This window comes from Rhodamnia argentea, chromosome 7 (genome assembly GCF_020921035.1).
Source record: "Rhodamnia argentea isolate NSW1041297 chromosome 7, ASM2092103v1, whole genome shotgun sequence".
Lineage (NCBI taxonomy): Eukaryota > Viridiplantae > Streptophyta > Magnoliopsida > Myrtales > Myrtaceae > Rhodamnia > Rhodamnia argentea.
The window spans coordinates 25085678-25109549 of NC_063156.1; the positions used below are offsets into that span (position 1 = coordinate 25085678).

Below are 23872 nucleotides of genomic sequence, written 5' to 3' on the forward strand. Positions count from 1 at the left end.
TAGAAGTAGAAAAATCAACTTTTGACCGAAAGTTGATTTCTAGAGCAGAAGTATTGCCATGCACGCTTATTATTTTACCTAATTTAGTTTTCTTCGATTTGCGATAATTTTCATGTTCTTATAGAAATTTCCTTTTAACAAAATGGAAACGGAAATGCACTTTTAAAAGTCACGTGCATTGCGCATGCCGACAGAAAAACCAACGGAGGGCTAAAAAGCTGTGATAAAATCAACGTTCATGGGCGAAAAAGCCCACTTTATAATGAGGCCACTTTCCACAGGGCCCCTTTTCATCGATCGTCTTCTCCCTCCAATCGACCATGCCCGGCCCAACTTCAAGCTCTCTCGTTCGACTTCGCTCGCTTTGCGTTCGCTTTCCCCGGTTCGAACTCGAACGAGCAATCAAACCAGAAAGAAATCGCCAAAACTGACGAAGTTCAAGCACAACCAGCTACGGAGGCGTGATGGATCCTCCACACACGTAGAACCACTCGCGCAGAGCCTCTCCGACCCTCATCGCGGCACGCTTTTCTGCGTACGGGGCCCTCGTAGCTAGGTCAGACTTGAGCTGCTGCTTCTCCGCCAACCGGAAGCGCACAGCGCCTCGGTTCTGATACGTTTCCGCGTTGATCGTGGCGATTCAGGTGATTCCTCTTCCTCTTTTTGTTGCGCTTCTTTCGTTTTCCGACTTCCCTACCGTTGCATTTCGTTGAGGGTCGTGGGATGAAGGTGCATTTGAGTTAAGTTTGTCGGGGAATGAAGGCAATGTTCTTAGGGTTCGGGTGTTTTTGGGCTTAATGCTTGAAAATACATGCTTCTAGTCGTCTTATATGTTGGCATGCTGGTGGAGTGTGGCCGTGGAGACGTTAATAACTTGGAACTGAGCTGGCCAATGAGAGAGAGTTGGCTTAGGCTCTGTTTTCCCTTTTAAGTAGAGGTGCTGTATTTCGTGGAAGGTGCTCATGTACGACGGTGACATAAGAGGAAGTTGTTATTAATTTGCCAATGCGTTCCTGCTGATTTGGTATCTGTATTTGGTACTATTTAGTATCAGAGGAGTATTTGTAATTCGGTGCCCGTTTGACAGTAGCAGGTGACTCTGCAATTGGTTCTCTGTTGGATTACGATAGTCCTTTTGAGCAGCGTGTTAATTATGACTGTAGTTGTTGACTTCGCCCTTTGGAACTCCTGTTGGTTTTCGGTTTCAACGATGAATGCCCACCATAGCCAGATTTAGAGGAGGTATTTCTCTTTAATCTGACTGCTCAAGATGGCTCCGGATTTGATTATGTTGGTGATATGTTGTTGATTTAGCAAGTTGTTTGTCTACTTCAATCTGACAACAGAAAGATGCTTCAATCATGATCAAGTTGAATAGTTTTTCGAGGTCACTGTAGTGGTGAATCAATGGAAGGCGAAAGCTTGTAGAAAAAAGTGTTGGAATGCATGGATGTTGTGCAGAGGACACTCTCCTTGTAAATGCTGAGGTTGATTCTTCCATGGGTGGAGTTGCTGACGGTGGAGTTGGCACTAGTATTAAAGCCTCTCCACACCAAGCAGCAATTGAGAAGGCTCAAGCAGAACTTAGGTGACCTTCCATTTTGCCTTTTCCCTCCTCCGTCTGATATTTCATTCTGTCCTATATTTGGCCTGAATCTAAAGCAAACTTTATTTTGCCGATAACAGACTGGAATATGATTTTCGTGAAGAACGGAGAAGAGAGCTGGAATTCCTTGAGAAAGTATGATAGATTCTTTTCCTAATGCTTCTGGCAGTTAGACCTTTCCTTTTCTAACTTAATTATTCAAGTTACTTATGTAGGTAGTAATGATTATATTGCATGGTTTTCACTTTCAGGGAGGCAATCTTTTGGATTTTAAAAATGGCACTGCAACCTCAGCAAGTGTGCAATCAACTTCACTTACTGATCAGCATCTGGAGCAAGTGGCAACCAGGTATGCTTTGACTGTCTTTTGGTTGAGCTGCTGAATAGATCATTTAATACTTTGTCCTCTCCCGCCTACCAACATATGTGTTTATCATCGTCACAGTGAAGCAAGGGGTAGTTTTGCATTGGCTGTGTCACCTTGTGGGGACTCTCTTGAGAGTAGTGATAGGCCTAGACTTCTCCGTGGTTCAAACTGTGCCGATAATCATTTAGATTCTAATGGCGAGGGCCATTTGGTTAAAGCAGAAAAGAACTCTATGCGTGGTGGTAGAAGGAATAAGTTTGCTGCTTCTAAGCAGTCATTTCAATTTGATGGGAGTCAAAATACCAAGGACTCTGAAGAGTCCGCTATATTTTGTCCATACGCTCGAAGGAATAGATCAAGGCCAAACCGTGATGGTGCCCGATCAAAGTCTGCTGATATGTTTCACGGTCATGGTTGTCATGGATTATCTTTAGCCGTGCCAGTGGGTTTTAGAGACCCTAAGGGTTCAGTATCGGAAACAAAGAATCACAAGGAAGAGAGTTTGCTGATGATCGCTAGAGCTAAATGCTCAAGTGGCAAGGGCAACGAAAGAATTCAGTCAGATATTGAGGTAGATGGTGAGAAGGATCTTGAATCAACTTCTGTTCATGCAGAGAGTGACTGTCCTGGAGGTAAATTGGATGTTGCAGATAGAAGCTCAATGGATAACCGAAGTATTAAATCAGTTAAAGTTGATTTAATGAAAACTGCAGCACATATGGATTCTGGTGTTTCAGATATTCGAGCTAGGGAAAATTCAGCTTTTGCTAATACTGATCTTCCTTCTGCAGTTGTAGCAAAAGTTGAAAATGAAACTAGTTCTGGTGTAGTGAGCAGTTTTGCAGATGAACATAGTGAGCGGAGAAACTATGTAAATGAGTGTCAAAATAATGCTTCTGCATTTGGTGTGAGGGGTTTAGACTCAGAATCTTCCTGTACCCGTACTAGTACAGGGGCAGATGTACATAATGATTGTGATGTTTATAATAGTTCAAAAAGTGACTGTATCACTGTGAATACCGTGATGCTTCCATCTGAAACTGTGGGTAATGAGAAGTTAATTTCTGAAGAAATGGTAAAAGAGCAGAAGGACAGCAAAAGTACTGAATATGATGCCCTTTCAAAAGATGAGAATAACTCTGATGGTCAAGCCGATGTAGATAATGGTGCCATTTGTAAAGGCGATAAAGTGCACAAAAGATCTGGCCCTGGAAAGAAGGTGCAAAATTCTCCAGGAGGCAGGGGAATGGAACAGATTGGACCTGCTGCATCAGCAATTGAAAGAGATAGAAGCAAAACTTTTGATGACAATCCCATCATCCAGGAACAGATTTCACTTGGAAGACCTCAAGGAATTGATGTTTTAGCTTGTGAACATAAGAGTTCTTCAGCAGAGAGGGATCATGCTGTTCTTTCAGACCCTAAGATTTGTTGTTCGAACAACTTGAAATTGGTAGATCAGGCAAGAGAGGATCGTGTCCTAGAAGAGGCACAAATAATTGAGGTAAATTTATTGTAGCAGCTACTTAGTTACTGCTATAGTTGACGAAGAAAGAGGGGACTTATAGGATTCACAGATATCACCTTATGCAATATACAGGCACGACGTAAGAGGACCGCTGAGTTATCTTTTGGCACTATAAAGTTGGAGAATCGTCGGAGATCTCACTGGAATTATGTCCTTGAAGAAATGGCATGGCTGGCAAATGACTTTGCGCAGGTTTGGTTGTATGATAATACCATGCAGTTATTTTCTTTCCATCGTATTACTCTCTTTTTTCTGGAGCTTCACTGCTGTGCATAGTTTTGAGCAGCAGCTGATTGTGGTGAACATGGCCACAGAAGTGTGGGTCGATCAGGTTGCAGTGACTAGTCTACTACTATCCAGCATTCATGCAGTTTGAGGAATATATCACTTTTCTACGCAAACAATGGTTATTGGCAATGGCGGTTATTGTGAACTGCAGTTTCTGAAACTGCGGCTATTAAAACATAGTGATTGAAAGAAAATCAAATTTCATAATCTAGAGTAATGACTCAACTATTGCAATCAAAGGATGCTTAAGTAAACAAAATCACATTTGAATTTCCATAGAAGTTTAATCATTTCATTTGGAAGTGATATATTCCTCAAACTGGTTCATTTTGTACTTCTTTAGGAGCGTGTTTGGAAGATGACTGCTGCGACTCAATTATGTCATCAAATTGCTTCTGCATCGCAATTGCGATTTGAAGAACAAGATCGTCAGAAAAAGATGAAAAAGTTAGCATTCAACTTTACAAAGGCTGTGATGCAATTCTGGCATGTAGCAGATATGCTTGCTGATGATGATGATGCAAGTTTTGATATGAAAAGCAACCATTGTCCGGAAGATGGACCAAGGAAAAGAGATTACAATGATTTGCTCCATGACAAAAGCAGAAAAACCGAGAAGATGCAGGTATTGTTGGGAAGATAATTGTTCTCTCATGCTAATAGTGCTGCTTGGTTAATTTGTTGTAGGCATCAAAGTTCATGCATCTTTCTCTGGTTTTTCATGATTCATGAATGAAAATGATGCTTCTTATAAGAAAAGCATTAGCGTTCTCTGACTTTAGTCTTTTGGATCAATCATTTGTGCCTTCTTACTAAGTAACTTTCCTGCCTTGGCTTGGGGAGCCCTTGGTTGAGATGTGTGCGATCCCACTGATTCAAAAGAAAAAAAAAATAGCACGATTCAGATGCTACTTTCTCAATTGAGGGTTTTCTGAGGGTGCTGTTGATATATTCTGACGCATATACTTACTTGTATCGAAGTAAGTTGCACTCTTTGAGGTTGGAGGGAGGGAGGTTGTCTCTCATGTATTTTGCCTTTATTTAATCATTAGTCGGAATGTCTATGTCTCTGTGTTCAGGGATATGCCATGCGGTTTTTGAGAGAGAACAGTCTACATTTTCCTGCCTTCAAAGCTGAGGTGTTAACAGATACAGATGAAGTGACAGATATAGAGATTTCCCAATTATCCCACGACAATCATCTTATGGGAGTAAGTGTCCACTTTTTGGGTGTAAATTTCTCTGGATAGTGATGCCACAAACTTGGCGTTATCAAATGGGCATCCTCCTGTTGGCTCTCTGATTTTTGTTTATAGATTTTTAGCATATGATATCAGCATTCTGGTCAGTCCACAGCACGAACTATGGTGTTCATAGTGCCAGTGAAATTGGAGATCATTGAAGCATCCACTCTCAGCGAATTTTTGTTTTATTGGATGCTTGCAGATTGCTCTTGCAGATGTTGCTTTAACTTACAGCAGATTGCTTTTTTGTTTTGGCAGGATAGCATCTTTTACACAATTTCCCTTGGTGCAATGGAGACATACAGGAAGTCTATCGAGTCCTGTGTGACACAGTGCGAGGCGAGTGCCTTCCCAGCAGCTGTTAATACCTGGACATTTTCCATTTGCCTTAAAATATGTTACATAGGAGTAGCTCTTACTGTTTATGTTGTCCAATTTGTAGCTCTTGCAGTTTGATTGTTTCCTCATTTTCACATGAAACTCCTAAAACATTCAAAATATACAAATATTTGACATATGGAGTCACAGGTATTTTTCTATTTTTGTTAATGCTCACAAAAACTATTTTTAATTTCAAGTTTTGGAGTGAAATTTTATAGATAGAAATGTTAAGCTGCAACAAGCAGGCTCACAGAAAGGGTTTAGGAGACCCTCATTCCTCAGCATATGGGATGGCCTTTCTTTTGCCTATTAGGAAATATTATGGGCACAATTATGTGAGCTTTGACTTTCGTTTTTTATTCTTATTGGATTGGTAATGTTCACAATACGGAAAGTTATATGCAGGAGGAAGTCAATTCATCCTTTCCGGAGACAGCATCAGGTGATTCCCGGATTTGGGATATTCAAGTTCTTTATCAAGTTTCTCCTCCTTTGGGTTGCTTATTAGTTTATTTTATTCAGTCTATGGGCATGAAAATGAGCGAGAGACATTCATGTACAATCTTTCTGGGGCCTTCGAAGGTAGCAAGTTGTCAAAACTTTCCCAGAAGAATCGGGAAATTTTTAAGTCGTACGCTTCTGGATCATATGAAATGGCAGCTGATTTACCCTATGGAGAAAACAGAATGGGGACGCAGCAGTCATTTTTTATGGGCAAGAGAGCTGCTAATCTTGATGTTGGTCCAGTTCCACCAAAGCGCATGCGAACTACTCCCAGACAGAGGGTCTTATGTCCCTTTACTGGTGGAGCTGGTTTGAGGGGTTATCCCAAAAGCGATGCTTCTAGTGGAGATACAAATTCTCTTCAGGATGATCAGAGTACACTGCATAGTGGATCGCAGGTTCAGAAAATTATGGAGGCTGAGTCAGTTGGGGGCCTTGAAAAGCAGTTGCCATATGAATCTGCGGATGCCTCAATCAAATCCAAGAAAAAAAAGAAACGAAAGCTTCTGGTGTGAACTTACCCCTTTTGGAAAATTCAGGGAATCCTTTGCATTTTTTTTTTTACTTAGGTGCTGGTGTGATTGATTCTTCTCCACTGCAGAGTTCTCCATATGGGCAGGATTGGCAGCTGGATTCCACTGTTCACATTGAACAGGTAATTTTCATTCATTGTATGCACAGTAGTACCTTATGGTCTTCTCTTTAGTGGGCTAATCTCGTCAGTTTATGTCAACTGCAACTGCATTTGGTAGTAAAATCTTACTGATTTACGAAAAGACAACTTTTAGATTGTCAGTGACCATGTTGGATCATATTTTTCCTCTCATTAAATTATTTTCGGAAGTCCATGTGCAGGCAGTGGCTGGCAAAAGCTTGAGTTCATCTTCCTTATCGGTTAGGTTCTGGTGGTTGCAGACCTCCTTAGACATCTTTTGATATCGTTATTATGGCGTCTAGTTAGGAAATTGTTGTTATCTGCTTTTTATTTCCTAATTTGAACATTTTCTATAACCTTTTGTTTGATACGTGTCAGACATTTACACGCATTTTGTCATACCTGCATGCATACTGTCGCTTATTTTGCATGGCACTTAGAAGAGCTTTGCTTTTATTTCTTGTCTGCAATTGCTGATATGATTTCTACATATTTCATTTTAACCTGGTAATAAGTAAGAAGAGAACATCTCGAGTTGGTGATTTGTGTAAACTTATTGCTTTTCTCATTTGAATATAATATATGTGATGCATCTCTTCGAGATCTCTTGCCGTATGCTTGCTACTTTCAGCAGATTTTCTCTAAGTCAGGACATCATCTGGATGTTATACTTAGGGTAACACTAAGTTCATTGTTGTCTTCTATGTACACGACCCTCATGAAGTTTCATATTTCGGATGTGTTGTTTTTGTTGGGGGTAAGTACACTGCAAGTGCCATAATTTTTGTACGGCGTTCACTTGAGTGTCATAACTTTTTTTTCGTTCACTTAAGTACCATAACTTTAAAAAATCGATCACTTAAGTGCCATCGCTGACGTGGACGTCGGAAAAGCTAACGTGGATGCCGGAAAAGTTGATGTGGCACCGGCGAGATGATTTTTTTGAATATTTTAATGTACACGTGGAATTTTTCATAATTTTTTTTTATTTTGCAATTTTTTTTGTTCTTCCTTTGTTTTTGTTGCCTTGGCCGGTGAGGGTCACCGGCGACCCTCGCCGGCCACTATCGGCTGGCCCAAGGGCGAGGGCTGCCTCGCCCTGGGCTGGCGAGGCCTTGATGGCATTAGGCGACGGTTGTCGCGGCCCCGCCAGCCACGAGTGAGGGGCCCTCTCCTGGACCTGGCGACGGCCGTCGCGGTTGTTCATCATCCTCGTTGCTCGTCGCTCAGGTCGTCATGTTTCGCCATTGCTCAATGCTGTCATTGCCCATTCCTTGTGCACTGTGGCCAGTGCTTAGATCTCTCTCCCGGACTCAAAATCTCTCAGATTTGGTGCTGCCCAAAGGTTCGCGACCTTGGATTAGAGGTCTTTGACCTCCAGGTCAGCGAAGATGGAGGTTCATGACCTCCGATTTGAGGTCGCGGACCTCTGCTGGCGTCAAATATGACGCCGAGGACCTCCACTTGCTTCGGCTGTGGCGTTGAGCTCGGTTTTCCGAGAGTCCTTGAACTCAGGTTGAAAAAAGGCGACGGCCCGAGGAGGGTGGCAGGGCGGCGCCCGAGGAGGGCTGTCGCGACGACCGTCACGAGGTCCAGGCGAGGGCCCCCTCGCTGGTGGCCGGTGGGGCTGCGAGGGCCCTTGCCCAAATTTGGAGAGGGCCTTCGCGCCCTCGCCCGTGGCTGCTAGGGCAGTTGTGGCCCTCTCCCCTGGGCCGGCCGGTGGTGGTCGGCGAGGGTCATCGGTGACCCTCGACGGCCATGGCAGCAAAAGCCACAAAAATAAAAAAGGACAACATCAAAAGAAATAAAAAATAAGAAAAAATTACGGAAAAAATTAAAAAAATCCAAGTGTCGGTAAAAAATAAAGAAAATAATAATAAAAAATCCATGTAGGACTATCCCCCGAAGTGTCACTTGGAATGAACGATTTTGGGGGAAGTGGCATTCAAGTGAACGATTTTTTTTCGATGTGGCACTCAAGTGAGCAAAAAAAAAGTTATGACACTCAAGTGAGCGCCGTACAAAAGTTATGGCACTTGCGATGTACTTACCCCGTTTTTGTTGTTATCATTAGCCATGGTAGTGTATTGTGAGGAGAAATTGGTGGGCGAACAGATGGAGGGGTTCTTCTGGTTTGTATTGTGCCGTGAGTGTTATGAAAATCAATTAGTGGGTGAAGATTTCTCATTATTGGTTTGCATAGAAAAATGGAATCTATTCTGCATGAGATTCAATTTTTTTATGTTGCTTCCTTCTTGAATTACCTGACATCATACAACTATCGTACCATCCATGCTTGATGACAAAAATATTCATTAATGGCACCATTGTTGCACAGAGGGATCAATTGAAGAAGAGGTTAGAGAATCATTATTTTGAATCAAATAGAACCAGTGGTAAGGCTCATTCCCAACTCACGTTTTCTTGATTAGGTTTCTTGAGGAAACATTGTATCTGATCTTCCTCATTCTCATTCTCAATCATTATGAATGTTGTATGGTGAACATGCAGCCAAGAAGCCAAAGATGATGAAGCGATCGCCTGATAATACTTTTGACAACATCATGTCAATGACCGGGTCCATCCCTTCTCCTGTGGCATCTCAAATGAGTAACATGTCCGCCCCAAACAAATTGGCAAATTTGAGTAACGGTCGTGATAGGAGCAGGAAAGTGAAAGGATTTAAGGTACATCCTAATTAACAGTGTATCATCAGTTCGATCTTGGTGTCATTAATTTATGTGTTCTTTTCTCGGTGGTTCTGAGCATTTGTTATCACTGCAGATGTCCATAGTGCAGCCAGGTTCTGGAAGTCTCTGGTCACTATTCGAGGACCAGGTTAATTTCGTCATAATTGCCATATTGGAAACTTATCATATTTCCTACAACATTGTTTGCACTGCCATTTGAAAATTTATTCTAGCTCAAGGCCATTAGTGCTGATAGAAATATTCCCTTCCTGACACATATCTTCGTGTCTTTGAAATGGTACTTTGCTCTTAGGCTCTTATCGTCCTGGTACATGATATGGGTCCAAATTGGGAGCTGATCAGCGATGCAATCAATAACACTCTACTGTTAAAGGTAGATCTCTGTCATATGCTTTGTTAGAGAATGACCACCTATCTACCCTTAGAGGGTTGATATATTTATTTTCTCAACCTGGTCGATAGGTCCACTTGTTCAAGTTTTTATTTCTTCCAATGTTTTTATCCAGTGTGTATTTCGCAAGCCTAAAGAATGTAAGGAGCGTCACAAGTTTTTAATGGATAAGAATGCTGGTGATGGTGCTGATAGCGGTGAAGATTCGGGGTCGTCTCATTCTTATTCATCTACTTTACCAGGCATTCCTAAGGCAAATCTCTATTTCTTCCTGTCTGGAACAAGTTGAACAAGTGTTATTGCATATTTTACCTCCAACACGGCATTTTGCCTGCTTCAGTTGATTGAATGATGCGCCATATTTCATGCAGGGAAGTGCCAGACAGTTGTTTCAGCGCTTGCAAGGGCCTATGGTGGAGCAAGCTTTAAACGAACACTTTGAGAAAATTATTAGAATCAGCCACAAGCAGCATTGCCAAAGAAATACGGTTTGTGCCCTCGATGTAGGACTAGTTAAATTGCAGACTTAAGATGTTGACCAGATGAAGAAAGATAGTACTTTCTTTGTCTCCATTGTCTGCATTTTCTGATTTGAATGATTTATGCTTTGAGTAGGAATTCTTTGAGGTCTCTGTATTATTGAGTTTATATTGAGCCCACATTGCACCTAGATAGGTAGGAGTTGGCCTGTAAAAAGTATGCTCCATAGTGTGCCCACCTGTTGGTCATTACACTATGTATATGTTACTATAGTAGCAACATTCATACCTAGCTCAAGCATTATACTATAAAGATGTCAAACCAGTAACCAGCAAAATGTGGTGGCAATAGTATATACAGCAGATAAGAAATCAAAAACTTGGCTTGTTGTATTCTGAATGCCTCCTGACTAAGGTTTTTGATTTTTTTTCCCTTTTTTGTTGAAGAATGACAGCCAGAATCAAAATCAAGTACCTGTCCACCACTCTCATTTTGTTGCTCTATCTCAAGTCTGTCCAAATAACCTCAATGGAGTTTTCCTCTCGTAAGTACAATGCTCATCGTCCATCTTCTTTCCTTTGTGCAAGACAAGATGTAATAGGTTTATTCTTCATCTTTTAACATGAGCCTAAAGTACATTTTCCCCCTATCTGAAGACCTTTTGATCTCTGCGAAACAACTGCTCCCCCTGTGTATCAAGGTTCTCAAGCTAGTAATCTTTCATTATTAAACCAATGTGCTGTGCCACCGATGCTTGCTACATCTGGGGAGAATACATCTGGAGAAATTTCATCATTACATGGATCGAGCAGTATGGTTCTTGGTCCTAACTTCTTGTCATCTACTGATGCACTCACAACCTCTTGCAGGTAATTTACTATGCGTGAGTGAGCATGATGTTCTTCTCCAATAATTTGATTCTCATTTTTTTGGTCTCCTTTCTTGACAATGCATTTTCTCATGGATGCTAGATTTAATTTTCCGAGAACATTATCCATGCTGGTTGATCAGCAGAATAAATCTCCCATGAACATTCAACAACCGAACCTATCTGTTTCTGGATCTCTCTCTATGACTGATTGTGATGTCCGTACGAAGCCTGGTGGAAACGGTGTGGTTGTGAATAGTGGGACGAACGGAAGCATGCCAATGTCTCCGGCAGTGATTCATGGAATGACCTCGTCATCAGTGCTGAGTACTAGCAGCATGGTGGGTATGCCAAGTCCTGTAAATATGCACCCTCGACCTGATTCTGCACAAGGAAACACAACCTTGCAACGTCGTGAGGCTCTGCATACGGTGAGGGTGAGGTTTAATATTCATTTATAAACCGAAAAATCATGCGTATTTATCTATTTCCTTTACATGAATAGATTGTGCTGGTAAACAATCTTGAATTTTAGAAAGGCTGGTAGTTAAAAATTGGAGTGATATGTGAGTTCAATAGCATATGAAGTTTTATGATTTCTATGTCCATCACAGAAATCATAATAAGATGGACATTATTGTCATTATCAGATTGTGCCTTCATTCTTCCGTAAATTACTACACGATGCATCAATTCTGGTAATTTATAGGAAAGCTGCCTTTTTTTATACCAGCCTGACCGTATCTCAGAGCAGCAAACCCAAAGGTTGGTTCCGGGACTTCAGAAGCAGGTCACTCAAGGGAATATTCAAGGCATTGCTCCTCTTAATGGGTTGGGTTCTGCATTTTCTAATCGGGCAACTCCAACTCAGATGTATCCAGGCCATTCCCAGCAGCAATATCAGTTGTCCTCTCGACAACCTCATCTGCCTAATAGTCCTCATTATAGCGCTAATATTCAGTTGCGGAATCAAGCAACTGATTTGCCACAGCAAACATATGCAATCTGTATTGCCAAGGAAAGGCAGCTTCAGCAGCAGCATCTCCAACAGCCTCAGCAGCAGCTTGCTGGATCTAATAATCCTGTCACACCGCATGTGCAACCACAACCTCAGTCTCCCGTACCGTCTTTGCAGAATAGTTCCCTGCAACAATCACAGCCAATGCCTGTGTCACCACAAACACCCTCTTCACCAATGTCGCCAATATTTTCTCCTCAACATCCTCAGAATTATCTGCTCCAACCTCATGCTCTTGGCCTAAATCGTCAGAATAATACTATTAGTGGCTCGACTAATCAGACTGGGAGGCAACGTCAACGTCAACGTCAGCTGCAGCAACAGCAGCCTCAACAATATAGCAGGCCCCCTCCTAATAGGCAGCAACCGAAGCAGGCTACAAAGGGAATTGGGAGAGGAAGTAACTTGGTGAATCAGAACCTGTCTTCTGAACCTTCTCATCTGAATGGTCTCTCTATGGCTCCAGGAAGCCGGGGGGTGGAGAAAGGTGATCAGGTGATGCAGTTCTTGGAAGGTCAAGGTTTTAGGAACCCTGGGTCAACAGTAAATAACCCTGTCGGACCACCTAAATCCCAGGTTCCTTCCGATCCCAATCCTCCCCAAATGCAGCAGATGCTGCTTTCTGGTCCCACATCTCCTGTGTCAAGGCAAATGCAGCAGATTCCTTCTAAGTCTGATAGTTGCTCTGATGAGCATGTGTCATCCATTCAAAACAAGGACATTATATCTCCACTGACAGCTTCCAACCATCTACAGGCACTGCACATACATCAACCCCCACAAAAGCAGGTTAATCCCATTCAACTACCGTATGCTGTCTTTCAACAAAGCCATCCAATGACATCCAAGCCATCTATTGAGTCTCAAACCAACCAAGCTCAACTTGACCAGAGACCTGTGAATAATATTACTTCTCGGGAAAATACTGCTGTGCCTCTAGCCTCTGTTGATCCAGCTCATGCAGCACCTGGTAAAAAGTCTCAACCATTATATGGTTCTCGTTTTTCAGCTCCACTTCCTTGTGTGGGTTTTGTTGGAAGACCACTGGCCCGAAATGAGTCGATACCATCCGTAGGCCAGAGCACGGAGCGATGTCGAGAACCAGGTAGCTTGTCTTCTCACGGTCGTAGCATTGATTGCTTAGGGACACATAGGGGGCAGAAGCAGCCTCAGCCAATGATGCCACCCCTCATGCTTCGGTCGTCACCCAAGCAACAGTATCAGCTGCAAGAACAGTTTCTAAAGTCTGGAGAGCAACAAGAAGCACTTCAAAAACCACTGCCAAAGGTGCCTCCTCAGCAACAAAGGCAGCATTCACAAGCAGGACAAGGAAATTGACTAGCGATGCAAGAGATTTTTTTCCTTTTCCTGAAAGCATGATGCTAGATCTTGAATTCGAATGGTCAATTCATTAGACAAAACAAGGTATTGCTCGCCCTAGTGATAAATGAGCATGTCCTTGTGATAACTCTTTAAAAGGTTAGTTTTATTGCAAATTGACATTAGGTGATATTGGATCTTCATTGACATTTCCTTCCTTGTCTCATTGTACTTATGTATCATCCAACAGGGATTGATGCTGATTTTGTGAGCATCCATGCAAATGGAGCTGGCTACTACAAAAATAGACTGCAGAAGTAAGAACGGCTAGGAGTTATGACCGTTTACTTCAAGCTTATGAAAGGTTAATTGAAGGATTGTAGCAGATTGTTTATTGACTTTTTGGAATCATGTATAGTAACACTTCAGGTCTTCATCGAGAGGAGGAGACAAATGTAGAGTTTTTTGTACAGAGGTCTCATCTCTCCTTTCCTTCTCCTCTAGGTGTTTTTTTGGTTCTCTTGGCTAAGTAGACTGGTGCATGTGTAATTACACTTTTAGATCAAGTGGGTAGCAATTATTGTCACAGGCAAAGGCTTAGAACATTCTGTGAATATAACGGTTCCTGGTGTATAGACTGATCATGTCAATGCAGTTATTTGGCCTCACCATGTTCCTCAGTGGACTTATTGCCTTCTCTCATTTTGTTGTCGATTTTTGCACTGCATGGAATATGATTGTGACGGGGTAGCTTCTGTGGCTTATATTCTCCGGTGGTGAGGAATTCATATGAGAACCAGGGACATCATCATGACCTCTGGTCAATATAACTGTTTTATAAAGATGCCATATTGATGCCTTCTAGTTTTTTTTTTTTTGGCACGATGCCTTGTAGTTTAACGAGTAACAAAAGTTTGAATTGCTCAGAAGCTTTTACATGCTGAGCTGCTAGAGACTGTCATCAGCTTGTCTAAACATGCATGCCACTCTGTAGACGGATTGCATTTTCTGTTCTCGGTCCTCGGAGAGACTCAGCTTCGAAGTTGAAGAGTTGCAGTTTGAAGTGAACAAAATGGCATGAGCAATTCTCGAACAAGCAAGGTCTGTGGGCATGAACTCTGACCATGTTTGAACAGAGGTTTGTGGTTCTAAATGAGAGGCTTTCTGGACTTTGCACTTCTCCTGACAGCTCCCATAGTAAGCGTGAGATTTACCTGAGTAGATAATGAGTACTAATAGTATAATTTCTGATGTGTCAGGAGAATTATGCAGATGAAGCTGGTTATTTAAATAGGGTGTTCTAGAAGTTGAGGATGGATGCAGAAGCTACGATAGTTTGCTGCATGTTCTGGTTAGTAGAATACATGAATATGAGCGTATCAATTGTTCTTTTAGCGCTTGGAATCACTTTATTGCAATTTTATTAGTTCTTCGGAAGAGGCAGGTGAGTCATGAATATTTTCTTTTTCTGCTCCATTCCTGCATTATTTCTCTCTTTTTCCCCTGGTAAGCGACCGCACTTCTCATGTAATTGCCGGTAAAGTACATTAACATAGTTGTCATTTGCCATGTTCATCAGTGGGTTATTGCTGCTTCTAGTAGATTTGAAACTGATTGGCTTAAAGCGTAAAAGCTTACGATTATCTTCTACTTCAGTTATAGGAGAGATCATCTATCTCTTGAAGCTTTCCGGTGTTTACCTCCTTTGGAATCTTCGAAAAGCAGGGGCCTGATGTCACGATCGCGTGCGAACAATTTGGCAAAACGTTTGTCACGTGGTCGCATCTTAGGAGGATATCATGGCTTAAAAAGAAACAAAACGATGCTCTCTCTCTCTCTGTTCTATCATCCACTCAAATCCACAGATGGTATAAGAACCCTTCTAGATACGCCGGCGCCTGGGTCCTGCGACTTAGGTGACCCCCGACCTCAGGTGTGGCTAGCCAGGGCCATACTGGCTTGCCGGCAGCCAGATTTGGCCTTGCCCGTGCCGTGAACCCTAGCCGTTGAGGTCACGTCATGTGAGGACATTTCTGGAATTATAAAAGTTGGGCGAGAACAAAGTTGAAGAAAAAAGCTGTGTTTGTATTCAGGAAATGATCAAAGCTCGAAGCACCTCCGCCGTGGCTTTGGCAAGAGCCTAAAGGCCTCTAGAGGCCTTTTTAAATGTAACTGCATTTTCTTAAAAACTCTCCCAAAAGTTCGCTAAATGTCATCTGAATTTTCCTAGGGGACTTTTCTTTTTGGTCGATAACCTAGGGGACCCTTTTGGAGCCTCAAAGAATTTGGTAAAGTCGGACCAAACGCACCCTAAATTCAGCGAAGAAGGCATTTACTATTTATTGATGCCTGGGAACTTAATTTTTTTCATATGAAAAATTGATAAAGTGTACACGGTTATTTTTCACCGTAACGATCGGCTAATTACTTTGGAAGAATTGCTGTTAATAAACCATGGCAAAATTACTCAAACATAGTAGCCATCGACTGCTTCATATATCGGGTCATTCCTACATTCGACAAGAAAAATGAAGCCATATGTTTTTATTATATTTCAGGATTTAATCCCAGTAAAAACACTACATTTTATATGCAATAACTTCTCATGGTCCGGTAGCTTCAACAAATTTTTATTGAATGATGACAGACAGACAAACCACAAACGGAGCGTAACGTCTTCGGCTAACACTATAAAGAAAAAACAAATGTCAAAATAATTATAAAATAAAAGGGGGAAAAAAGAAGAAGAAGGAAGAAGAAGAAGTCAAAGTCAAAGTCAAAAAGTCAAGAATGGAAGCAAAAGGCCTTGGCAATGGCGTCGAGGATCTTGGTCTGCGACTGGGCGATGAGGTCCATCCTCTTCCTCTCCAGCTCCATCCTCCACCTCTCGCTCTCCCTCATCATCTCCATCTTCACGTTCTCCATCCCCACGTACCTCTCCGCGAACCCCCTTATCTCTCCCGCTATTTCCCACACCGCCCTCCTCTTCCTACCCCTCCTCCTCCTCTCTCCTCCCTCCTCCTCCTCCTCCTCCTCCTCCTCCTCTGCTTCCCTCTTCCTCTTCCCCCCTCCCGCCCCCGCCGACGCGCTCGGGAACCGTTTCACCATCGCCGGCCTCCTCAGTATGTGGTTTATGCTCCTCGACTTACTGTAATTGGCATCGTAGTCCTCGTCTTCGTTGTCGTCTTCCGCTTCTGCTTCCTCTTCCTCTTCTTCCTCCTCGTCTCCTCCTTTGACAACGGCCCTCCTGGTGGCACTGTACGGCACCGCGGCGATCGGCCGCGCCGAGATCGGCACGGGGCCGCGCTCCAGGCGCTCCATCAGCTCGTAGTACGGCCAGCCGGACGCGGCCCCGGCGCGCTGCTTCTCGGAGCGGTAGCGCTTGCGGAGCTTCTCCATCTTGTGGCGGCACTGGGTGGCGGTCTTGGAGGGCTCGGCGTAGGAGTAGCCGCAGCGGGCGGCGACGGTGACGGCGACCTCCTCCCACTGGCTGGACTTGAGGGGGCCGCGCTTGAGGGCGTACCACTTCTCCTCGTAGGCGCGGATTAGGTTGACCGTCTCCTCGTGGGTCCAGGGAACGGGGTGGGGCTTCTTGGCGGTGGCGGTGGCGGCGGCAGGCGGAGGCGGTGGCGGAGGGGAGGGGGTTGTTGTTGGGTGGGGAAGGGGAGGGGGAGAGGGAGGACGAGGAGTGGGTGGCCATGTTCCGAAGTTTTTTAGGGTTTTGAGATCGCGACGGACGGGCAGAGAGAGAGAGAGAAAGAGGGGTGGGTGGTTGGTTTAAATAGGGAGGTGGTGGCGAGGCGGTGGTGGCGGTGGTTGAGTTTTGCGGGGCGATTAGTAGGTGGGGGAAGGGGCGGGTGACGGGACATTGCCGGCGTGTGCCCCAGTTTAACTCTGGTTCAGGGAATGGTGGGGGCAGCGTCGGTTTTGTAATTTCTTGGGTTGGATCAGGGTCATTGTGGTCCAATCAATTTTGCCACTTTGCAGCTTGGTAGTTGCCTGATCTCTTTGGACTTTGACCTGGAAATTAGAATTCTCTTCGTCCGCGTAAGGAGAAAGTTTAAACCCGGAACAAGGAGCAAGTCTCATCGGCCGGTGATGGATCGTATTGATACACAAACTAGCGCGTATTCGACCCCGAAATTGATACTCTGATAGTACGATTCCAAGAATCCAGCCAAGAAAGTATTTTATGTCATCGGCCTAGTAACGTACCAATTGATCAGAGTCGCTAGGATTTGAACTTGAAAAAAATCGGTTTTCTTTAGTGTGATGAACACTCAAGATGCACCATAAATGACAACCCCCTATTAACAGTCCTGAACCTTAAAACCAACTCACATCAAACCTTCAACTTCCCCTCGAGGCAGCATCCGTCACAATGTTCATAATCTTATCCTTTTCACTCGACAACAGTTCAAAGCGTAAACCCGACAGTGGTCTCTTTACACCGACCCTGCCAGGGGAAACAGAGAGAAGAAACATTCACATTCAAGACGTGTGAGGAGGACTGCAACACGGCACGCCGCTTAGCGGGAGCTAATAAACCAGCTCCTCCGATTGCCAGAGAAATAGGGAAGAGAAAAAGAAACTTGGTATTAAAGCACGACCACCGACCTAATAGCTCGACTTGCCTGAGAAACTGTATATACACTGCCAAGAGAGGGGGTAACAGACACACCTGAAAGCTCACCCCGGCAAAGGCTATACACATCACCATGGGACATTACAAGCGACCATACACAGTTTCCTCACCACCAAATTATCCAAAACATGAACCCAATACAGAAGCCCACAGCTTTTTTACCCTTTCTGGCGATTTTCTTTTGCTACGTGCTCTCTTGCGTTTCCCAATTCGCACTCGGCGGCTGCATGTCTTGGATCTTCACCTTCACCAGAGGGAAGGACGACAGGGTCAGAAATGCACAGCGAGTTTGGCAAAAGAAACTAGCAAGAGGATTAATATGCTACACCGCAGACACTTTCTTCATGGAATGGAAAGTTCCCTGTCCAGTGCAAATTTACTGGAAAGTTTATATCTAACGACTTAAGCCCATGTTACTATATTTCTCCCTCTTTTGTCGGTTGATCGATCACAATAATTTGGCATTGCAACACTGCTAAGAATGAAGCTGAACAGACGAACAAAATGAGAGCAAAAGAGATCAAATTAACACACATCATCACACTGCAGTACCTGATCAACATTCATCATGCTGAGGGGCGAATTGTGTGTTCCACAAAACTCAGATGACATCGGTTGAACATTAAGTGGCAATACCTTAGATAATACATTGGGTAAGGAAGCGTGCCGCATGGGCCCCCTTAGCCGTTGAATTTCCTCAAGCTGATGTTGTATATCGTCTAACAGTTCCAACTGGTTTGTCTCTCCTTCCCTGTTTATTCCAGATATTCTCAACTTCTCCTTTCCCTCTTGAACAATTCGTAACATCTCTCTGAGCCATTCAACTTCAATGTCAAGCTTTAATCTTTCATAATGAACTGCCGACAAGGAAACCCTTTCAGAATCATGTACCATTGTTCTACTCCGTGAGTCAACCAACAATTCTAATACGTCATCGATATTAGCATCGCTGACATGACCTTTCTGCCCCATTTCTTCCTCATTTGTGCCAATCTTCGGTTGTTCTGGTTTATCATCAACCACATGAACATCATGAACTATCTGTTGCATGTCATGCACAGTTTCTCGAAGGTTGCCACATTCTTTATCTCCATTTTCCCTATATTCCTCCGCCCCTTCTCCATCATGAGAGATACATCTCTTCACGCTTGTGCAGTACTGGGTTGGCTCCATTACATAATCATTAATAACTCCACCATTGTTGATCTCTGGTGCCATGGACTGTACATGCTCACCCGGGTGAAGCACAGGACGGCTTTTCCCGTAGCTATCCTTGATGTCTTGCACATGATCATCCCTGATTTGATCTCCGGAAGAAATTTGTCTATATGCTTCAACTTCATTCTCCAGGAAAAAATTCTCCCTCTCCCTCCTAATTAGGATCTCTTTGAGAATACTCATTTCCTCTTCGTCATAGGCAAACTTTTCTCCCATCATCCTCTCATTCTGCCTAACTTCCATTTCTATCGATGCCTTCTCTTCTTGCAGGCGAAATATCATGGCCATAGCTTCATCAGCAGCAGTAGCAGAAGCAGCTCTCTCTTTCTCTAATTCCAGGTAAAGTGCAGCATGAGCAGCTTTCTCTTCAGCAAGTGCTTGTTCTAGCATTCTGATTCTACTTGACTCGGTTCTGCAAATCCCTACCTTGTCTGAAGCATCAGTGATATAGCTGTCAATAGAAGATGAATCAAAATTCACACCTTTGCTCCCATCGAAAGATCCACTCAGCTCATAGCTATGGCACGTTCTTTCACCCTCAGCAACGTCTATGGGTTTTCTTTCATCTGTAATTGGCAGTACCACAAAATTAGCATGCTATATATACTGCAGCATTTGCATAAAGCTCCAAATAAGATATATTGACTTTTCAGATTTCTGCTAAAAATCTCATAGCAGGTTTGCAATGACTCAACCAAAATTTAGAAACCTTTTTCTTTCCTGGGTTTGATATACCTACCATACACAGCATCATTATCCATATCATCGACAATTGATTCATAAATAATGGGAAAAACCTAGTAGCCCAGATAAAATAGATAACTTATCAGGATTTCTACATATGATGCAAAGCTGAGAAAACTACGGATGAAAGTACACACGCAAAACAAATCGCAAAATATGCTCACCCAGGACTTGACCATTAATCCCGCTAACAAGGCCCAAACTTTCTGCAATTTCGCTTCTCATTTCTCCATTATCAGGACGGTAGGGGCAAACATTACCAGCGGCTGACTTCAAATTCTTACGCCTAAATTTCCCGTATGCAAGGACAGCTCTGCTTCTTCTTCTCCGAATTCCAAGTCCAGACCTTTGCTTCTGATTTACCACAACACCCTTTCCTTTAACATCATGGTCAATCTCCCCGTCATTCGAATTCTGCGATGCCGCCCCCGATAAAGAACTAAAGAGCTTTTCGCCACTCAAATTGGTAACACCATTCTCAACTTTCTTGTCTCCGACTAACTTCAAGTCTGAATTACGTGACTCGTCTTCAGAAACAACAGCACCAAAAGGGAATTTACTCCTCACCAAGCTCTGAACAGAGTAGATCTTCCTTGTGGGTATTTCAACAAGCAGCTTGTGCAAGCAGATGCTACTACTTCGAAACCCTAACACGCCCTCACACGGACAAGGAAGATGGATCCCGAAAGTATGGCAGAATCTTGAAGCAGGAAACACAAAAGCCGCCACACACAGCAGGAGATAAGCAAGAGCGAGATCAAGGAACGCCCCGACAAGACCAACCAAAGTCCAAGAACGGACCCCGCGAGAAACCATCTTCCACACGAGATTCAGAGACCCCAGAGCTTCGCTCAAGGTAAGAACTTTTGAACGAAAACAAAAATCAGCAGAAACTATCACCCATCAAGAATCTCGGGTGGAAATCAAGGAAAAGAGTAAAAGATGAGTATAAAAAAAATGAAGGATGTCTGAGGTCGATCGCCGTCGTCGTCAGCAATCATTCTTCGCGAATAAGGAAATCGTTTAGCCGATCTGAACGAAGCTGACGTGGGGCCCTGCGGAACACAAAAGGGAAGAGCCGTGAGCAATTGTCAGATTGAGGAGTTGTCTGCTTTTGTTTTTGCATGGCCCCCATTTCCATCTTCTTCTCACTGCTACTGGTAGACGAGTCAAAATGGAAGGGAGGGAGAGGGAGAGGGAGAGGGAGACAGAGAGAGATTCCATTGGTTTTGACTGTAAAGAGTCACAAGCACCGCCTTCGATCTTTACCTTGTTGGAGTCGACGCAGTTAATGGCAGCACAAGATCGGCGGTGGAATCCAGTGACGACTCACGGATAAATCGAATCTCTTGATATCCCATTAATGCCGTACCAACTACTAAGCTCGTACCAAATATTTAACCACCGAGTTCCCCTTTTCCTTCCTCTTATGGTGATGGTGACGTTGGTTACTTTCGTGACCGAGAAAATATTGGGTGGTCTTGGAGTGCCAACGCATCTCTAAGACCATCCATACAAAAATTGACACATGGCCCTGCGGGTCCTACTGTCAGCTAAGTTTGTAAAACCCTCTTTTCTCCTTTCCGTCTTCGCGAAGACACCAGGACTAAAGGTGCCATTTGAAACTGTGGGCCCGAAATCGGCCCTTTGACCGGGCCCACGGTTTCATAATTTTGGGAATCGGCCCGGAACCGACGGTTCCGAGCCCGTTTCGACCGGTTATTTAGTATTTAAAAAAAAAGATATTGTGAATTTGTGGGGTAACTTTGCCTCACGGGCCACCACCTCCCCCCTCCCACCAACAGGGCCACAACGGCCAAATTGGCCGTTACACATGCACATGCAAGTGATGCAACGGCCAAATTGGCCGTTGCCTAAAAAAAAAAATATGATGAAATTTTTAATTCTTGCCTATAAATATCTATCATCTCCCTTTCATTCTCACAAATTCTCTCAACAATTCTCTCAATTCGCTCAAATTCTTTCAATTGCTCAATCCCACCTATTCTCTCAATCGGTTTCGATCATTCTTCAAAATGACAAGTGGAAGCGAAATCGACGGGCAAGATGACTATGGGAGATTAGTATCCCATTCTGAATATGATCCTCGTGAGTATGCATGTTGGGAAGACAACGACAATAATATCACTATGTCCGATTGAACATCGAGCACATCCAATACAGAAAGTCTTCATCCTTCCCGGTGTCAAAGAACGTCAACGGCAAATGAGTGGCGAAATGGCCGAGATAATACATTCGACTTGTGGCTACACTTCAACAAGGTACGTGATGAAGGCGAAGGTAAATATAATATAAAATGTAAATATTGTTCGCAAACATATAAATTTACAAAGGAGACGGCTACGGAATATTGTCGGCATTCGAAAAACATCCAACGCAAGGGGATCGCAATATGCAACAACAAATTTACGCCACTTCTAATCCTCATCCTATATTCGTTACACTAATACACTTTATAAACAAACATTAGTGAATATGTTGCCCTTGATCATGTCGTTTAATCGGTGAAAATTTTAATATGAAATATTTGATAAATATTGCGTTGGTTGAAACACCAACTATTAAAAATACTCTTAAAGCAGTTTTTATCTTTATAAAAAAAAAAAAATCTTTAGCAAAATTTTTGAATTCAATGGACATGTGCATATACGTAGCGATATTTGGAGTGATCCTTAGCAAATTCATTCTTATATGGGTGTCACGTGTCATTGGATAGGTGATGGTTTGACCATTCAAAAGACTTATTGCATTTCAAGTTTTGATGAAAGACATTCGGCTCATAATATTTATAGAATAATTAAGCAAGTTTTAGAAGAATATAATTTGATAAATAAAGTATTTTCAATTGGTTTTGATAATGCCGTCGACCTTCCGAATTGAAAATATTTGCAACCCACTTTTGCGGACAATTTTTACATTAGATGTGCTTGCCATGTTTTAAATTTATGTGTACAATATGGTTTCGAACTCTTGACACTTCCTCCCAATAAAGGATGCAATTAAATTTTTATAGAGTGTCCCTATTTTATGAAATCATGGGGAAAATTTTGTAAACAACATGAGAGAAGGGCAAAAGATTTCCAAAGATATTTGATCGTTGGAATTCTACGTCGTTGCTGGAACTTTTGATTACAAAGATTTATTATGTATGTTTATTTCCAAAATATTCCGAAATTACTTTACTTCTTCAACATTGGGACGTTTACAAAAAAATTTGATTTTTGAAAATTTTTAATGATGCTACTAAGACTTTGTGGTATTTATTATCCTACCATGCATTTATTTTTAATAGAGTGTGTTAATATTGGCGGTGTTTTTAGTGAATATGAAAATGATCTGAATTAGCTCGAACTATTTTAGAAATGCAAGAAAAACGGTTGCATTATTATTGGCAAATTCCTATTGTCTATTTAGTTGGTATTGTTTTTGATCCGCGGATTAAATTAGACGGTTTACTAGATTATTTGAATGTGTATTATCATGATTGTTTACATTTGGAAGATTCAATAGATATTTCAAATATACAAGGAGATGTTAAAGAAACTATAATAGTATTATATGGAGAATTTTGTAGTAGATATGATTTAAGTGATTCTGGATCTTTACAATCTACTGCCTTATGTAGCGAAGGTGGTAGTTCACTTAGTGAGGGTATAGTATGCTCAAGAGTAGGCAAAAAAAAAAAAAAAAAAGGCACGGGTAGTATTTCGAATTAGAAAAATATTTAACCACTCAATTTGAGTTTCGGATGCGGGTAGATTTGAAATCTAAGTGGTGGAAGAGTCACCAAATCGATTCCGTCGCCTCATGCTCGCGGATATTAGCAACCCATTCTTACAGGTTGTAGTTGAACAAGCATTTAAGTGGAGGATTAGTTTTGGAC

General features: G+C 42.7%; 3 protein-coding genes across 16 annotated transcripts; 1 reads left to right on the forward strand and 2 right to left on the reverse strand.

Moving 5' to 3' along the window:
* Positions 1-320: 320 nt before the first annotated feature.
* On the forward strand, positions 321-14039 carry LOC115742452 (chromatin modification-related protein EAF1 B-like). 13 transcript variants are annotated; one of them, XM_048281816.1, is made up of 25 exons: positions 321-644; positions 1094-1242; positions 1347-1588; positions 1687-1741; positions 1858-1955; positions 2052-3477; positions 3574-3693; positions 4133-4414; positions 4869-5000; positions 5289-5372; positions 5799-5856; positions 5937-6427; positions 6520-6573; positions 8912-8969; positions 9085-9260; positions 9358-9411; positions 9577-9657; positions 9791-9928; positions 10047-10163; positions 10602-10699; positions 10812-11024; positions 11127-11460; positions 11733-13011; positions 13117-13466; positions 13612-14039. In XM_048281816.1, the coding sequence occupies exons 3-24, from the start codon at positions 1443-1445 to the stop codon at positions 13377-13379; spliced, it is 5757 nt and encodes a 1918-aa protein (XP_048137773.1). In that variant the 5' UTR covers positions 321-644; positions 1094-1242; positions 1347-1442; the 3' UTR covers positions 13380-13466; positions 13612-14039. The 13 variants fall into 13 exon arrangements, with proteins under 13 accessions (XP_048137773.1, XP_048137770.1, XP_048137772.1 ...); XM_048281813.1 differs by having other exon boundaries at positions 5937-5996; positions 6075-6427; positions 11733-13466; XM_048281815.1 differs by having other exon boundaries at positions 5820-5856; positions 5937-5996; positions 6075-6427; positions 11733-13466.
* Positions 14040-16049: 2010 nt separating this feature from the next.
* LOC115742555 (trihelix transcription factor ASIL1) lies at positions 16050-17138 on the reverse strand (the record flags this gene model as incomplete). Its single annotated transcript, XM_030676941.2, has 1 exon — positions 16050-17138. A coding segment is annotated over one exon (993 nt), but the record flags the coding sequence as incomplete, so codon positions are not given.
* Positions 17139-17963: 825 nt separating this feature from the next.
* On the reverse strand, positions 17964-21127 carry LOC115742516. Of its 2 annotated transcripts, none has more exons than XM_030676850.2 (3): positions 20133-21125; positions 18643-19790; positions 17964-18250 (listed from the first exon to the last, which is right to left on the reverse strand). In XM_030676850.2, exons 1-3 carry the CDS (start codon positions 20782-20784, stop codon positions 18191-18193), a joined length of 1860 nt encoding a protein of 619 aa, XP_030532710.2. In that variant the 5' UTR covers positions 20785-21125; the 3' UTR covers positions 17964-18190. The 2 variants fall into 2 exon arrangements, with proteins under 2 accessions (XP_030532710.2, XP_048138717.1); XM_048282760.1 differs by lacking the exon at positions 17964-18250 and adding an exon at positions 18435-18493 and having other exon boundaries at positions 20133-21127.
* Positions 21128-23872: the final 2745 nt, after the last annotated feature.

Bases quoted from the DNA above. Each gene is read 5' to 3' on its own strand.
- LOC115742452 (XM_048281806.1), top strand. From the start codon at position 1,443: ATGCATGGATGTTGTGCAGAGGACACTCTCCTTGTAAATGCTGAGGTT. The intron at 6,574-8,911 runs GTAATTTTCATT...ATTGTTGCACAG, and splicing joins CCACTGTTCACATTGAACAG to AGGGATCAATTGAAGAAGAG. The intron at 11,025-11,126 runs GTAATTTACTAT...CATGGATGCTAG, and splicing joins GCACTCACAACCTCTTGCAG to ATTTAATTTTCCGAGAACAT.
- LOC115742516 (XM_030676850.2), bottom strand. From the start codon at position 20,784: ATGGTTTCTCGCGGGGTCCGTTCTTGGACTTTGGTTGGTCTTGTCGGG. The intron at 19,791-20,132 runs GTGAGCATATTT...TGCCAATTACAG, and splicing joins GATTAATGGTCAAGTCCTGG to ATGAAAGAAAACCCATAGAC. The intron at 18,251-18,642 runs GTATTGCCACTT...CCTCTGGTGAAG, and splicing joins TACCCAATGTATTATCTAAG to GTGAAGATCCAAGACATGCA.